The sequence below is a fragment of the Oryzias latipes genome, chromosome 24 (genome assembly GCF_002234675.1).
Source record: "Oryzias latipes chromosome 24, ASM223467v1".
NCBI classification, from domain to species: domain Eukaryota; kingdom Metazoa; phylum Chordata; class Actinopteri; order Beloniformes; family Adrianichthyidae; genus Oryzias; species Oryzias latipes.
This window is the reverse complement of record NC_019882.2, coordinates 8,795,982-8,812,711: the sequence shown is the minus strand read 5'-3', so window position 1 is coordinate 8,812,711 and position 16,730 is coordinate 8,795,982. Positions and strand designations below refer to the sequence as shown.

The window sequence follows — 16,730 nt, the reverse complement described above, 5'->3', positions numbered from 1 at the left end:
TTGAAAATGATATTTTTTATTTTCTTTCATTTTTTGCATTAATTTTTAAATTATTTCTTTCTATATTTTTTAGTGTGCAATCAAGATTTCTTTCATGGTAATGGTAAAGGAAAAACGGATAAAACAGACCATAAAAAGAAATGGAAGCATAGAAAAGTTAATCATACATTTCTTCCCCATTTTTTTCTTTTATAAGTCACTAGATATTACAATATTATAAATGTCATTTGTTTATTTTGTTTGAAACAAACATCAAAGGGCTCCTATTTATGCAGGTTAACATGAATAAAGATGTACAATCTTTTTTTTTTTTCTGGCATTCAAACCAAATAAAAATATAAAATGCAAAAACAAAACTTTATCAATGTCCCTTTAAATATAGAATTGTAAATGCCACAACCATTAATATACCGTTCATTTTATAAAGTCCTGAAATTATCTTTTTTTTTAATTTAAACTTAACAGTTAATACTTTTAGTCTAATCTGGATGAAATGTTAGTTATCTATGTTGTTTTGCAGGAGCTTTGACCGAGCTGTAGAGGAGTGGGAACAGTTTCACTGCGACTTAAAGGAGCTTTCTCAGTGGCTGACGGATGCAGAGACGCTTCTGTCTGAGGGCATGGGCGCCGATGGACCGCCGGACCTGAAATCTGCCCGGCAACAGCAAGCGGTCAGTACTTTCTGGTGCAGCGTTTGGATTTAAATGTATGCATTTTACTGGTTATTGGGATGCAGATTTTTTCCACATTTGTCTTGATAAATTCTTACTTATTGAAAGCATTTCTCTGCAAAGTGAAAACTTTAAGGTATGGGTAGATCCAGACCATGATTGCTTGTCATTTTCTGGGGAGAAATAAATGGGCCCTGTGCTGTACCTCATAAACACTCAACACATAAAGCGATCGATTAGAGAGCGCAAAAATGATGAGCAGTGCGGGGAGAGATCAGAAGGGACTTTTTAATTTAGTTTTGTTTGATTGCTAAAGTGGCATTTTGATTGCTGTGGGAAGTTCAAATCGGTGAAGCTGCTGCATCATCGCTGACCTCCTCCATCAGTGTGATTTGCGATGCTCTCCTAACCGCAGTACTCGCACAGGGTTTCACGGCTACTAAGAAGCAGTCGACGGATCAGAGTCGAGGGGAATTGAGGGATCTATTAGCTGACTCACGGTGTGTGGGACTCCACAATCATTCACCTTAACGCATCTGTTCTGGCTCACTAAATCTCTCAAAGTGGAAGGTAGCAGTTTGGAATCCTAAATATCGGCTGCGTGCAAATTATGTTGAGGTGTAAATAAGAAATGTGCTTGGAGAGATTTGAATTAGAGAGGAAAAATGATTAATTTGGTGTAATTTATTCTTTCTGCCTTCCATGTTAGGAGTTGGAGGAAGGCCTTGCCAGCCATCAGGCGGTTCTTTCTGGACTGAACCGCACCGGGAAGCAGATAATTGGAAAGCTTTCATCTCCTGATGGATCGCTGCTTGAAGACAAGTTAGAAACTCTGGGTCAGCGGTGGAGAGCAGTGCAGCAACAATTCTCAGACAGGCAGCGCAGGTAAGCATGGAAAAACAAAATCATAAATCATAAAATAGAACAATAAAGTCCTGCGATAAAAGTTAATTAAACAGCTGTTTATGTAGAAATAAATCAACGCTGCATAGGGGTAAACGATGGGTGTAAAACTTTATATTTTATTTGAATTATGTGAATTTAATTAAATACACAAAAGGTATTTTTTTGCAGATGATACTGATTTGCATGGCTTTGGAAGAAAACTTTTTGTGTGCATTTTAGCTAAATGTAATATATAAGTTGGCCTAAATTTCTCCTTATATTCCCCAAATAATTCAGAAAAAGGAAATATTTAAAACTGGTTTAGGTTGAAATCAGATTGAAAACATGCAAGCGATTGAGAATGTGGCCCTTGTAATTCATCATAAATAGCCCATTTGGAAATAATAAAGGAAATAAAAAAGAAAGACAATTACAATTTTGTAACAATAGTAAAGGCCCACTCTAATAAAAATTGTGTTTTTGGTGTTTTTAACGTGTTTTTGTGGCATTTTTATGATGATTGAGAATATATCTGCAGAAACTCAGTCCTGGAAAATGACATATTTTTTTATTTTGGCTCAAAACGCCATAATTATAATTAAAAGATTACTGGGAACACTTCTGAAAATTGTTAAACAAAGTCAGACAAAAATATTTTGACATGATTATTGAGCGCCATGTACCACAGGAAATCTGTTTGAGGTCAGTAAAAGCAACCAGTCATTTCAATTTATAGCCATTTGTATTTGAACCTAATATAGCGGTTAGATGTACATTAAATTTCAAAATGGCAAACAAAATCAAGTTTTGCATGAGTTTTTTTAATGAAATGAAAATTTTTACTGGGGGTAACTTGAGTATAAAATATGTTATTATAATGTCATATTTGGTGTGGCTATGTTTGGCATTGTTTTGTTCGTGGCGCATCCGCCATTTAGTTTAGGATCAGAGCCGGTGTGTACTGGAAGCTGAGATCTTTGTGCCCTTTGTGTGTAGGCTTCCTGGAGGAGATTCCTCCGTGGCAGACCTAGTGAGGAGGCGCGAGGAGCTGGCTGAGTGGCTGGAGCAGGCAGAAAACGCAGTCCATTCCCTGCCCGTTTCTGCAACTGACCACAACTTTAAGGAGCTCAAGGTGCAGCAAAACGTGTGCTTCATCCAGTCACATTTCCCTTTTATTATTTATTTTATTTTTTTTCGGGTTATGGGACACGATACTTGCTAAAATGAAGACTGTACAAACATGTGAATGTTATTTGCAGGCCCTCGCTGAGGAAATGGATGCACAGAATGAACAACTAGGCTGGGTGAACAAGCACGCTTCTCAGATCCTGGCCAGTCCCAGTTTGAGCCCGCTGACCAGAGATCAGCATTTAGGAAAACTGCGATCGATCAATCTGAAGTGGAGCAAGGTTGATGCAAGCTGCCGCAGCTTTTTGGTGACTAATTGTCTGAGATCTTTTTGAACACAATCCGTCTTCTTCACCTGCAGGTGACCGAGTTGCTCAACAAGGTCGGGGAGGTGGAAACCAACCTGCAGAGCCACGCCCAGTTTCAGGACCGGGTCAACCGGCTGTCAGACTGGGTTGTTGTGACAAACCAAACAATCACGTCTCAAGGCCTAAATTCTGTCCAAGCACAGGTATTGTGCTAAATTCATCACAAGAACATACTCACAAAAATAGGGTTCCATTACAGAGAGCACTGAGGACATTTTTGCATTTCTTCAGGCTCTGGAGACTTCTATGAAGGACAGAAAGAAGGACCTTGAGGAGCTGCTGGCTCATTCCATTGAGCTGCAGAGACAACAGCAGCTGTTACCTCTGGAAAAGGTCAACACCTCCACCTATTGTCAGCTAAAAACATCATACTATGGCATAGGCTCTAAATTCTTTTCCTTTTATTTTCTTCAGGGTAAGGTAGAGCATCTTGCTTCTGCTTGGAAAACCCTGGATGGCCAGCTAAGAGAGTCTCTTCAGCCTACCATGTCTCCTTGGACACATCAGCAGTATGTTGTTCCTGCAGCTGTTCAGATGGTCAGCTTAACCAGCGAGGACCCCCACATCCGAGCCCAGGACACGCCGGACTCAGTACGCCCCACCGATCTCAACCAGAGAGCCACAGAACTGGCAGACTGGCTGATTCTCGTCACCCAAATGCTCAAGTCGAACATTGTCACTGTGGGGGACACAAATGAGATCAGGACGGTTATTGGACGCCTTCAGGTGAGGAACCACAGAGGAGAATGACATCTGGTGGACAGCTTTGAATAAAGTGTAAAAATATAAAAAAAATTCCTATTTATTTAAGAGGGGAAAAAAGGATTTCTTACTGATCTCACTCATGAGAGCAGAGGGCACTCAAAGCCACAAATAGAGAAGCAGCAGTGGATTTAAAACGTCTTTCACAGCAGAATAGTTAACAGCTTCCAGGCTGAAGTATCGACAAACATTGTCTTATTTGGTGCAGGCCAAGCAATAAACCCCGAAGCCTCCTGGAGGAGCACTTTGAAAGACAAAGTGCAAAGACAAAAGAACAAGAACAACCTAGAAAAAAGACATTAATGTCACAATGATGAGGTCACAATAAGAATATTTACTGTTTTTGTTTCTTTCAGGTGACGAAAGTCGATTTGGAGCAGCGACACTCCCAGCTGGAGGATATCTTCACTTTGGCTCAGAACATCAAAAACAAAACTTCTGATGTGGATGTTCGCACTTCCATCACTGAGAAATGTATGTGCATGAGAAACACACAAACTACGCAGAAAAGGGACAACATTCATGTAAAATTTCCTTATAAATAACAAATATTAAGGTGTAAATGGTTCAATTAGAAAACAATAATTAATTATTGTAATTCACTAAAATATAAATACATTAACTTTAAAAAAAAAAGAAAACCTTTAAAAATAATTGATGATTTTTGTTGTGCTTAAAATTCCTTCGAGGTCCCAAACTGCTCCGCCCACTTACAATGATATGAGGGTTTGACAAAAAAACAAGTTTTAATTGAATTTTTAAAGAAATGTACAGTAAATAGTGTTTTATTTTTTTATTTTTTTAAATAAATCAAAAAAAATCCTATCTATTCCTATAAATCCTATATATTCCTATAAATTCACCAAACATGATTTGCATTTTTAAATCTAACTTTGCAAATTTTCCTTCATGCTGATCATCTAAGTTGAGTCCTAATTTGAACAGGATGCATTTAGGATAATCTCTCCTGATGTTTATCTGTATGTCTGGCTGTAGTGGAGAGAGTGCGCAGCCAGTGGGACAGCACGCAGCATGGCGTGGAGGCTCGCCTCCTGCAGCTGGATAACATGACCGGCCACAGCAACCAGTGGGAGGAGCACAGGAAGGAGGTGACTGCTCTAGTTGGGCACACCGACGGACATTTCCAGAAACTGCTTCAGAGGTCCAGAGATCCTCTGACCAAACAGTTTGAGGACAGTAAGGTTAGAGAAACTTTTCATTCCTTTTATCTTGTAACTTTGATATTCTTTAGGTCTGTGAGGCTGTGTCTTAATGGATGGATAACTTCTGTCAGGAAGTTGTTTACAAAGTCTCAAATATTAGATGGATTGCTTTCTGCACTTTTGTTTAACCCTTGTGCTATCCTATGACCCCACCCTTACATTGATGTGTTCTCCCTATCATGACAAAGGTGGATAAAGGTGGAGAGGATTTCATGTAATCCATGGTCACCAGTGAAGATCACAATTTATTGAAGAAAAAAGGTTCAGTGCATTGTCTAATGGGTCTACATGACCCAACTCCCAATGTTAAAGAGCCTAGGATAGCACAAGGGTTAAATCAATATAGTAGCAACTGAACACTAGAGGGCGACAGAATCCAGAATACATAAGTCCAGATGGGTAAATAAATCTAGTTTTTATTTAAAGAATGGGACTCTCCTAGTACCAAGTATGGCAGTTTGTTTTTTTAAGTGGAATAAATTCAATCTTATGTTTTTGTCCTTGACTAAGAGGATGTTAAACACATACCAGGTAGGAAGCTTTGCACATGTTTTGGAGCTCAGGAAGAAAACAATTACTTACAGGAAGGATGGTGTTAAAAATCTTAATCTTCCAGTAATAAATGCAGTTCTAAGAATGAGATTCTCATATTCAAGTTTTAAGCTTTACACCACTGTCTGCTTTGCAGGATTTTCTACAAACTTTGGGTCGAGGCCAGGCGATGGTGGCAGCCTTCAACGAGCTGTCCAACCAGCTTTTACAAGAATATTCTTCTGATGACACCAGGAGGGTCAAAGAGGTCTCAGAAAAACTCTCTGTTGCCTGGAAGACCATCAGCAGCAGGTACGTGCATCACCCTGATCCAGCTTTTGTTATCCTTTCTGAGATGTTTGATAGGTTCTGTGTCCATTTTCAGGGCGAGCGAGCGTCACAATGAGCTCGACAGCCAGTTGAAAGAAGTGCAGGTCTCTCTGAAGGACGTGGAGTCCTCCCTCCGATGGCTTCAGGAGGCGGAGACTACGGTGAACGTCCTGGCTGACGCCTCTCGTAAGGAGGACGTGTCTCAGGACTCCACCCACACGAAGCAGCTGAGGCGAGAGCTGGAGGTAAGGCGGGAAGCGGACAGACAAGTGCATGCACAGGTGCAAGCCCGTTATCTGAGTGTCGCCCTTCATTACTGCATCGCTCAGCAGCTGAACCGCGGTTCGTGCGCCGGTGCGTGTGTAGAGTCCTGTGGCTAAAGCATAGGGCAATGAAAGGGCAATCTGAGGACATGCAAAGGCTTTTGACACTAAACTTAATTACTTTTTCAATCTTTTTTTGTCTGTTTGTTTACTCATTTTATTTATCCAGGCGTCACCATGTGGGATTATTTAACACATCGACACAAGATTTGTCCAAATATTTAGCTAATTCTTTGACATTTTAATTGAAAGTAAGTCCATAAATAGCTTAAATATTAATTTATTTTTGCTGCTCTTAGGAAATATTTTTTTCTGTTGATCTAAAACTCTTATCCAGCATTCTAGATAGTTTAGGACTGTTTAAAGATGTAATATCAGCTGATGTGTCTTTTAAAAGGGTGTTTACACCACTCTTCTAGAACTAGACATGTTTACCACTTACACAGACAAGATGCAGGAGTTCTTTTAAATAATCAGATAGAATGGACTGACTTCTTAACTATTTGTTTGTTGTTTGTAAAGTTTAAAAAATGTGCTGCACTCATAAGATCTGACTAAATTCTCCGAATAGTTTCACTAGCTCATCATTTGTGGTGCTGTTGCACAAACAAGCTCTTTCCAGTACAAGAAACAAACCCACTAATTCTCTAACTTGCAAATATTAATAACTCTTTTTTTCCCACTAATAATGCAACATCTTCCAGCTTTTTTGGGGTTCGTACTCGGTTTTACGGTTTTAAATCACATCACGATTCACTTACAAGTGAAGGGAGACCTTTCAAGACCAGAGTTTTATTTTTCTATAAAATATTACCTGAATCAGAGATGAGATTACAATTTCTGGTTCAAACAAAGTTTCAATTCATATTAAGCAAACAGAATATGATTGTGTTTTTTCAGCTAACCTGCTTTTTTCAATGCTAAAATTAATGAAAAGTTATTTTTTGGGCACAGATTAGAAAAAAAAAACACCTTGATATTGTATGGTATGGTGGCTTGTAAATGACATTTCATCAGGTTTATTCAAGAGCCTATATGCATGACAAAGGCTGCTGGCAGCACCTGACTTTCAAAGAAAATAAAGGGCGTGAAATGAAAGATGTTGCAAGGCTTCTATCAGGTAGTTTACTAATGGAAACCTTAATATATGCAACTGGATTTCTACTTTTTCTAAAATAATAAAGCTGCTTGCATAAACTCCTACAAACAGTAAAAACACACTGTCATTGTCATGGAATCAACAATGTATTGTGTTCATATTCTCTGGAAATTTCACCCCATACTTTGCCTTAAAAACCAAGATTTCTATCTCAAGAAGAAAATACAAGGTCTTTGATATGTTTACCAGAAAAAACCTGAACAGAAGTCTCAGACACTCTTATTCTGCATGAAGCAGCAGTCAATACTCTGAGTGGAGGATGCCTTCGCTGGTTAAAGACCCACTCTGAGAAAAAACATTTGATTGCAGGGTTTTAACATGTTCCGGGGGCATTCTTCTAATAATGGAGGAAATTTCAACTTGAGTAAGAGTGTATTTGTGACGTAGAAATACGCAGGCCACAAGCTCCCTACTCACACCTCAGCCACGGGAAGGGGAAGGGGGGCGGGGTTGCTGTTTACCAACAGTCCTGCCCACCACTTGGAGGCAAATGTCTAATCAAATTTGACCTAGTAAACAGGTAGTAGTCACCTGTAGTAGACAGGTTTTAATATTTTTGCTAAAAACAACATAATCACAAGTAATATAGACCATTGGGAATGCTTTAAAATGGATCGCAAGATGATTCAGGTGGTCTTTAAACATGATTGAAACTCTGTAGTGAGATCATTTCCATCATTTTGTGCTGCAGGTGCACAATCACAAATGTAAGCTGTCACTATGGAACTTTTTTGCTTCTCTTCATTTGTGTCCATAACTCAGAATCCAAGGACTTGAAGCAGAGAACAGCGTTAGTGTCTGTGCTCATTCTATTATTACGTTTGATTTGTCAAAAACAGAAATACAGGGAAAAACCAGTTAGTTTTTTCCTTCTTTAGATAAAAGTTTAAAAAACAAAACCCACTCACACTTATTTATCATTTTTGTAATCTTTGATACTTTTTGTAGAAATTATTTAAATTTAACTCATTACAAATATTTGATACTTTTTTGTCGTGTTTGGATCTTTTTTTTTTTACATTTTCTTTTTAATGCTCTGTTTTTTCCCCTTTCAACCAGGTTTGTTGATTAATTTAACACCCTTTTTGAACTTGAATTACCTTGATGAACCACTAGGGGCTGGCTTTAATGTAAAAAAGCCAAACCATAAAATTTTTTCTTTTTTTTTTCTTTATTTGTATAATGTCATCCCCCTTTCAAGAATCGTGAGTGATTGTACAGTGAGGTTCCTTTATACATGATTTCTACTTATACTTTTACCTCTGTCTTATGATCCAGTAATGCTTTTTTTTAAAAGATTTTTTCGAAAATTCTGTAAGAGTTTTAGACTCTGAGTTTGTTTCTCGATTCAAACACATTATAAGAGTTTTACGTGTGTTTAGATCATGGAGCTGCAGCAGCTTTAGCCAGTAAATAAATGGAGGTAATCCTCGGAGGAGAGTGAAACGCGTTCTGATTGTTGTGCATCTCATTTGTTCTTCTTGCGCATTGATGGATTCTCTGCATGTGCTGTTGTTTGTCTCCCCTCACACTGTGCGTGCTGTCTTTCTCTGTCTCCCTCTGTGTTTCCTTCACTCCGTCCTACTCCTCAAAGCTGAAGCAGTAAAAAGTGAGCAGCGCGCGGAGACGCTTGTCCAGTTCAACTCTTCTTTCTCTCCTCCAAGCATCCCCGGCTCCTCTCTATTTCATTTCGACTTCCTCTTCGTCCTCATCTGACTCTAAAGGGGGGGCCGTCACTAATGATTTGTGTTTCTCATTTGGGCAGCACGTGTGAATGTCCGCGTGGAGGAGAAAGTGAGTCTCGTCTTGTTGGCTTTGCCTGAATTGTGTGTTTTGTGTGTGAGAGATGTGTCAGTGACTGATTATAAAGAGAGAGGAGGAAGCGAGCTCTGGCTCAGAGTGTGGAGCGTTTGTGACATAGCGTAGAGGCTGAGTGAGCTCGTGAATGGCTTTTTCCTCTTTTTCTCCATGTGTGCATGAGTGTGTGTGCGTCACGTCAGCTTGGCTGGGGTCTGGTCGGTTGGCTAGGGGGAGGGAGAGGGAGAACAATGTGAGCGGCGTAGGGCAGTGCTAGCATGCGGACCAGGAACAGGCTGCTGCAGACTTGTAGCAGTCGTAAGATGATGGCCATGGTCCGGACCTCCCTCCAGAAAGTGGTGGTCTTCTTACACAGGCTGCAGAGGATGGCCATCTCATCGCCGCGCTACCAGAAACTCTGCAAGGTATGTGGAGAGCCAACTGGGGAACAGAGTTTCTGTTGGCTTGTTGTTTTTTTTTAATTTAAGGTCAGACTTTGTTTACAATTCAAACTCTTCAAAACCGACATGAAGTCTGGTAATGTAAAGCTTTTTTCATTTAAAGTTGAATTTTAAGCTTTTATTTTTATAATTTAGATTTTTTTGTAACTTTAAGAAAGGACTGATTAAGTTTTTCTGTAAAGATACCAACAAGTATTCTATTCTTATTTATTGTTTCTTCTCTATTTTTGATACTTTCCCTCTGGAGTCTGGTGGTTGTCATGGCATTCTGTTGATGCAAATGTTGTTCTACCGAATTGTTTCTCTTTTAAGCCTTGTAGATTGTTTTTGTGCAAAGCGGGGTGTTTGAGAGCTTTGCAGCGAGTTTGAAAGTGACTCATCAGAGTTGTCATGCAGTTGGAGGTGTTTTGGTGTTAACTGTACTTTTGCTTGTTTTAATGAAGAGGGTCATTCCACCTCATTCACTGAACTCTGAAATTTCCACCGTAGTGGATGAAATGGATATACAGTATACACTCACTGGCCATTTCATTAGGGAACACCTGTCCAAGTGCTCATTAACGCAAATTTCTGATCGGCCAATCACATGGCAGCAACTTAATGCATTTAGGAATGTAGACATGGTCAAGACGATCTACTGCAGTATAAACTGAGCATCAGAAAAGAGAAGAAAGGGGATTGAAGTGACTTTGAACGTGGCATGGTTGTTGGTGCTAGAAGGGCTGGTCTGAGTATTTCAGAAACTGCTGATCTACTGGGATTTTCACCCACAGCCATCTCTACGGTTTACAGAGAAGTGTCCAAAAGAGAGAAACTATCCAATTCTGTGGGGGAGGAGAATGGCCAGACTGGTTTGAGCTGATAGACAACAATAACTCAAATAACCACTGGTTACAACCGAGGTCTGCAGAAGAGCATTTCTGAACGCACAACACGTCCAAACTTGAGGCAGACGGGCTAGAGCAGAAGAAGACCATACTGGGTGCCACTCCTATCAGTTAAGATCGAGAAACTGAGGCTGCAATTCACACAGGCTCACCTAAACTGGACAATAGAAGATTGGAAAAACATTGTCTGTGTCACGAACTGGTGGTGGAGGACCCAAATGCAGGAGACCAAGCTTGATGACAGGAACTAAAACATTTAATTAGCAAACTGAAACATGACAAAACTATGAGGGGGAAAAAACCTGTGACAAAACAGAGCAGATGACCTGACAAGGAAGAACAGAAACCAAGACACTTAAATAGGCTGAGGGCAATTAACTGAACTGAAGACAGCTGTGGATCATGAACCTGAAGGTGTGACTGACAAGGAAACCAAAAACATGACAAAGAAAACCAAACCACTGAATCCTTACAGTACCCCTCCCGAAAAGGGCAGATTCCAGATGCCCAAAAACCCCTAGGAGGAGGGGACCTGGAGGAACAGAAAATGAAAAAACAAGTCCAGAACAGTTTGGGTTCCTGCAGCCAGACGGAAGTGAGGGGCATCAGAACCCCTTCTGTGAATAGGCATGAAGTGTAGAAAGTCCCAATTACTCTCCCCAGGGACAGGAACCATGAAGGGGAGCAGCACTGGTGACCCTCTTGTGGACCAGGTGACACAGCCAAGGGGGAATGGTGACCATCCTCCGGGACAGGGGACATGAAGTGTGGGCCCGGCGACCCTCCTCAGGAACAGACATGAAGAGGAGCGGCCCCGGTGACCCTCCACAGGAAACTTGATGCTTGAAGGATGGTCCCGGCAATCCCCCTCAGGAACAGATAGGCTTGATGTGGAAGGGCATGGCATGAACAATGCTGCAGGAACTCATCTGGCAAGGCATGGAATGGGCATGATGGAAAACTCCCCTGCTGGGACCAAGCTGGTCAGGTCATTCTGTCACGAACTGGTGGTGGAGGACCCAAATGCAGGAGACCAAGCTTGATGACAGGAACTAAAACATTTAATTAGCAAACTGAAACATGACAAAACTATGAGGGGGAAAAAACCTGTGACAAAACAGAGCAGATGACCTGACAAGGAAGAACAGAAACCAAGACACTTAAATAGGCTGAGGGCAATTAACTGAACTGAAGACAGCTGTGGATCATGAACCTGAAGGTGTGACTGACAAGGAAACCAAAAACATGACAAAGAAAACCAAACTACTGAATCCTTACAGTCTGGTCTTAGAAGTCTCCATTTCTGCTGGAACATTCGGATGTTAAGGTCAAAATTTGGCGTCAACAACATGAAAGCATAGATTTATCTTGCCTTGTATCAACGGTTCAGGCTGGTGGTGGTGGTGTAATGGTGTGGGGGATATTTTCTTGGCACACTTTGGACCCCTTAGTACCAACTGAGCATAGTTACAATGTCACAGCCTACCTGAGTACTGTTGCTGACAATGTCCATCCCTTTATGACCACAGTGTACCATCTTCTGATGGTTACTTCCAGCAGGATAAGGCACTATGTCAATCCCCACCAAAAGATCACCCTTAGGATGCGGTGGAATGGGAAATTCACATCATGGATGTGCAGCCAACAAATCTGCAGCAACTGTGTGATGCTGTCATGTCAATATGGACCAAACTCTGAGGAATGTTTCCAGTACCTTGTTGAATCTATGCCACCATGGAATAAGGCAGTTCTGAAAGCAAAAGGGGGTCCAACCCTCTACTAGCTAGGTGTTCTTAATAAAGCGACTGTTGGGTGTAATTGAATTTTTAACAACAGCCAATTAGCTGTTTTGTTGTGGGAAGAAACTGTCCTTTAAGAGATTTGAGAGAAAACAACTGTGTTTGCAGGTATTTTTAAATTGTGCTTTCCCGCTTCATATCATTGCCTCCTTTATTCTGTTTTCAAACAGCTGTTGAGATTTATGCAGAGAAATTATAAACAAAAGACAGGAAATGGCTTATTTCATCAGAAAAGAATCCAGCTTCACTCAGGCATCAACAAATCAGCATAATCCAAAATCTCTTTTGTGTTCCACCCTTATCTTTGACTTTTCTCACATTTTTATTTTAGCTGGCAATATCTTTTGTGTTTTCTGCACCTCTTTGAGTGATTAAAGTTCTGACTAATGTTTGGGGTGTTGTAAGGTCAAGATAAAATGAATTTTGACATCTCAATTTTCCATTTTGCCATTCATCTTTTTGTAAATAGGCTAACTTTTGAGAAATAATTGTCCCAAAGCTTTCTCCAAACAATAAACTGTAAGTACACACTGAAGTTGCCTCTCTGGCGTCATTCAGCATTGTTAGGCTTACCTGGATTCTGTCCCTGCTGGTTGGTGGTATCAGTCATTTTCCAGCCAATTATCGTCCGCTGGGTTTCATCAGCCGCTCTGGCTTGGTTTGGAATCACTCTGGGGGCATCCATAATACAGGCTGCTCCTCCCTGCGGCGTCCTCGCCGCCAGTCGGACCTGAACAGGAACTTCTTGATGATGGATTAGTGTGTGTTCATCATCTCAGGTTCAGCTAATCTTCTGTTTTGTGATGGGGTTTGTACTGAAGCGCTGAGCAGCCCTGGTGGCTTTCTCTCTGTTTGCATGGAATTACCAGCTGAGAATTGGCTGAAAGGCTCATGTCTCCCCAGAGGACTGTCCTCATACTCTCATTACCGTGGCACCAGCTCTGTCTTTTGTGGGAGTCTGTTCCCAAGTAAAGCCCATCTCAAAGACCACTCTAATGTAGTGATAATGTGCAGCCATGCTTTGTCTCTCCTGCTGTTACTGTGGCGAAAGTTATGGCCTTTGGGCTCTGCACTCTATCTACTTCTGCTTCTGGCTCACTGCAATGCCAAGACAGGTGACTCAGGTACGGGCATGGAGCCCAGCTGTCTGACCTACCCATCCTTGACCCCCATGCGGGTCCTCAGGGTTCTTGGCGAGGGATTGCATTACCAGTGAGAGCCTCAGGTGCTCTCGGCTCACACTCAACTTGCTGATATTTCTTTTCACGCTTCCTTAGACGCTTTTAGTTTGCAGGCATACTCTCACCAGCTTCTCCCCCACCTGTGTGGCTTTCACACAGTTTCCGCGTAATGGAGTTGAATTGTGAGGAGCAGACTCGTAAATGACGGACATTTCACGTCCTAATGAGGGCACGGGTAGCGAGCAGGGACAATGAAAGAAAATGGGAATATTTCTCCCAATCAACATTCATAAAAATCACAGCTGATGGACCTTTTACTGGCGGACAGATGATGTCAAATGGCTCTTAGATCTCCTTTAACACCCAGAGTTGAGCTGTTCTTCTGTTCCCCAGGGCTGTCATCGCAGGTAGACTGCTCAGTTATTATCATATAAGTGAAACTGAACAGAACATTTTGTCTTTCATAGATCATTTAAATAATCTTGATTATCTGCAGTTATTGGGAGTTATTGGGAGTGCTTTATCCTTCTTCCTTAACCTTTTTATTTTTTCACATTGCATAATTTTTTACATTGCATCATAGCAGATGTTTCTGTTGTAGTTGATTTTAAACCGTGAATATATATCGTGCAACATGCCATGATTTATGTTTATATATCAGAGCTCAGTAACCTGTGGCTCCAGAGCCACATGTGGCTTTTCCATTGTGGCTCTTTGGTCAAAGGAAAAATAAAATGTTTTTAATGTTAAATCTTTAAGGTATTTTCGGACTAAAAGGCGCATCAAGAAAAAATAAAACGTCAAAGTTTTATTAAGTCATTTACAAAGAGTGGATTCACAGTACGTGTCACTCCTGTGGGCACCTGACTACACTACCCATAATGCTCCAACAAGCAGCACGGCTTTGTAGGTTACCGAAACAAAAACACTCAGATCACAGATATTTGAGTGCCGTGCACCACAAAAAAATCAGCACTGCTAGAATATGTACCCAAGGTGCACCAGACTATAAAATGGACTTTCTATTTAAAAACAAAAACAAAATGTATACAGATTTTAGGTTATGATCTGAAGAATACAGCAAGGGTCATTTTGTTTTGTTTTGAAAGGAAGTCATGCAAACGATTTCATTTAAAAAAAGGCTATTTTATCTTTTTGTTTTATTTATGCCATATACGTCATTCATATTTTCCATAATGGTAACATAAATACCAATCTTATTTTTCTAAAGACCTGCTGGCTCTTTCAGTGTTGAAGCTTGCAGAACTCAGGTGCATATGATGCCATGAACCTTTGAAATGAAGTTATTGACTGCAGGTTAAGAAAGGTATATAGCATTATTATTGTTGTTTATTTATTTCTCCACTTTTTCACATCTGGAGAGTGCAAACGCACTGCACTGCAAACGTTCGAAAACAGCCTTAAAAATAGATGTGTTATATGAAATGAGAGTGTTTGATGTCTAAGCAGACGGATTTGCTGAAGTGTCTGGAGGTAAAGGCTCTTTGTGCCCATCAGAGATACTGAGTACCGCCTGCTCTGAAGGACTTCTCACTTTCCAGACAGCAGTCTTGGTCAGAGCTCTCTAATTCACTCGACATCTTGATGTATGGCTGGCTCTGACCTCCTCACCGGAATCGCACAGAGAAGATGCATTAGACCCCTCAGATCTCCCAGGGTCACAGAATGAAATTTAAATAGAAAATAGTCGGCACAGGTCAAGGTTTGCGTTCCAATTTCTTTCCTCTCCTGTGTGTCACGGCCACCCTTTCTTTAGGTCCTGATGGATTTGTTGTGCAGAAAGCAGACGGGTCACACTGACCTGGAAGTATCGAGAGGTTGGTGATAGTCATTTGTTGTTGCCAATTAATTTGCCAGACGTGTCATGGAGCGATCAAGGAGGAGGCAGCCAAACCAAGGCAAACAACACAAAAGAGCAGTCATTTTTCCTCTGCTGCTCCATCCTAACTGACAGTCGGTCTACGGAGACGAGGTCTTAGCTGCCTATACTCCCCTTTCCTTCTCTGGCAGTATCTATGGTGAGCACACAGTCACAGTGCTGATGCACAGTTCTCTTCCCCCCAGCCCCCCCCCCCCCCCCCCCCTTTTTGTATGCAAGTGTCTGAACCTCTGTGGCATTGACAAGCATCGCATTGTTATGTTGGGAGATGATTACGAGCTGTAATCCTCACACAGGCACACTCGAGTACTTGGTCGACCTCTCTGAGTTGAAAACATCAGGGTGGAATTAACCCACATTGGTATGCAAAAGATTTTTACTTTGAATAATCCTACCCCTTGATGGGTCCCCCCCCATTGCTTTTTTTTCTAATTTTCTTTTCGATTTACCTGCATCAGGATGCGCTGCTTCTTTCTTCGTTAGTGATCCACCTCTGGACATTTTCCCCCTCCTGTCAAGGGTAATTAAGTCTAAAGAAAAAGGACGTGGGACATTTGCTGGAAGAGACATCTGCATCTGCTACACCTCACTGATTACATTTTATTTTCCCTCGAACTCTGGGCTCCAAATAAATTTGTACTTTTTGTGAAACAAATATGGTTCATTTTCAATGATTTATCGTTTTAACTTCTTTTATTTACCTGTGAGGAACATGGTTTTTTGGCTTCTGAATTTTCTTTTTTCAGCAGAAACATATGTGGTTTGGAATTTGCATTTGTATTTGGAAATTGCTTATTTCAAGCAATCCATTTTTCTTTTGGACTGTGTTTAAATTTGACTAAATCTGGTTCTTAAATTCTCTTTTTAATCTCTATTGAAATTGGATGAATTTCACTTTTCTTAAAGTTTATCTCAATTCAGAATTTAAATCCATCACAATCTTCGCTAGACAACATTAAAAACTGCTCAATTGCATCTTTTTTGTTTCTAATCCCCCTGAAGAAACTAATTTAAGAGATAATACGTCTCCTAATGTTGTGAAGTCTTTGCAGTCATTACTTCTTTGGCAAGAGACCTCACTTTCCAAATACACCATTAAAGTCCCCCTCCAATGTAGACAAATTGCTATTTAGAACTTTTAGGAATGGGTCTTGGTACTGTTAAATGTTTGCATCACCAAAATTTATTTAAATCCTTCTTGGATAACAAAAAAATTATGAATAAAGTAAAAAAAAAAAAAGTCCTGAGAGCATCATTTTAACCCTTTAACACAGAGGATGTTGCCGGCGACACCTAAATAACACAATTTGACAAACCATAAGTCT

General features: G+C 40.6%; 1 protein-coding gene across 6 annotated transcripts in view; it reads left to right on the top strand.

Annotated features, from left to right (window-relative positions):
* utrn (utrophin) overlaps positions 1-16,730 on the top strand; it is a 143,394-nt gene that overhangs the window by 35,790 nt on the left and 90,874 nt on the right. For all 6 annotated transcript variants that reach the window (XM_023953087.1, XM_023953088.1, XM_023953090.1 and 3 more), the window contains 11 exons: positions 521-671; positions 1,381-1,556; positions 2,553-2,688; positions 2,816-2,965; positions 3,046-3,195; positions 3,284-3,385; positions 3,467-3,778; positions 4,171-4,288; positions 4,811-5,016; positions 5,726-5,880; positions 5,954-6,143. In XM_023953087.1, the coding sequence (XP_023808855.1) occupies positions 521-671; positions 1,381-1,556; positions 2,553-2,688; positions 2,816-2,965; positions 3,046-3,195; positions 3,284-3,385; positions 3,467-3,778; positions 4,171-4,288; positions 4,811-5,016; positions 5,726-5,880; positions 5,954-6,143 (1,846 nt within the window). The remainder of the gene's footprint in view (positions 1-520; positions 672-1,380; positions 1,557-2,552; positions 2,689-2,815; positions 2,966-3,045; positions 3,196-3,283; positions 3,386-3,466; positions 3,779-4,170; positions 4,289-4,810; positions 5,017-5,725; positions 5,881-5,953; positions 6,144-16,730) is intronic.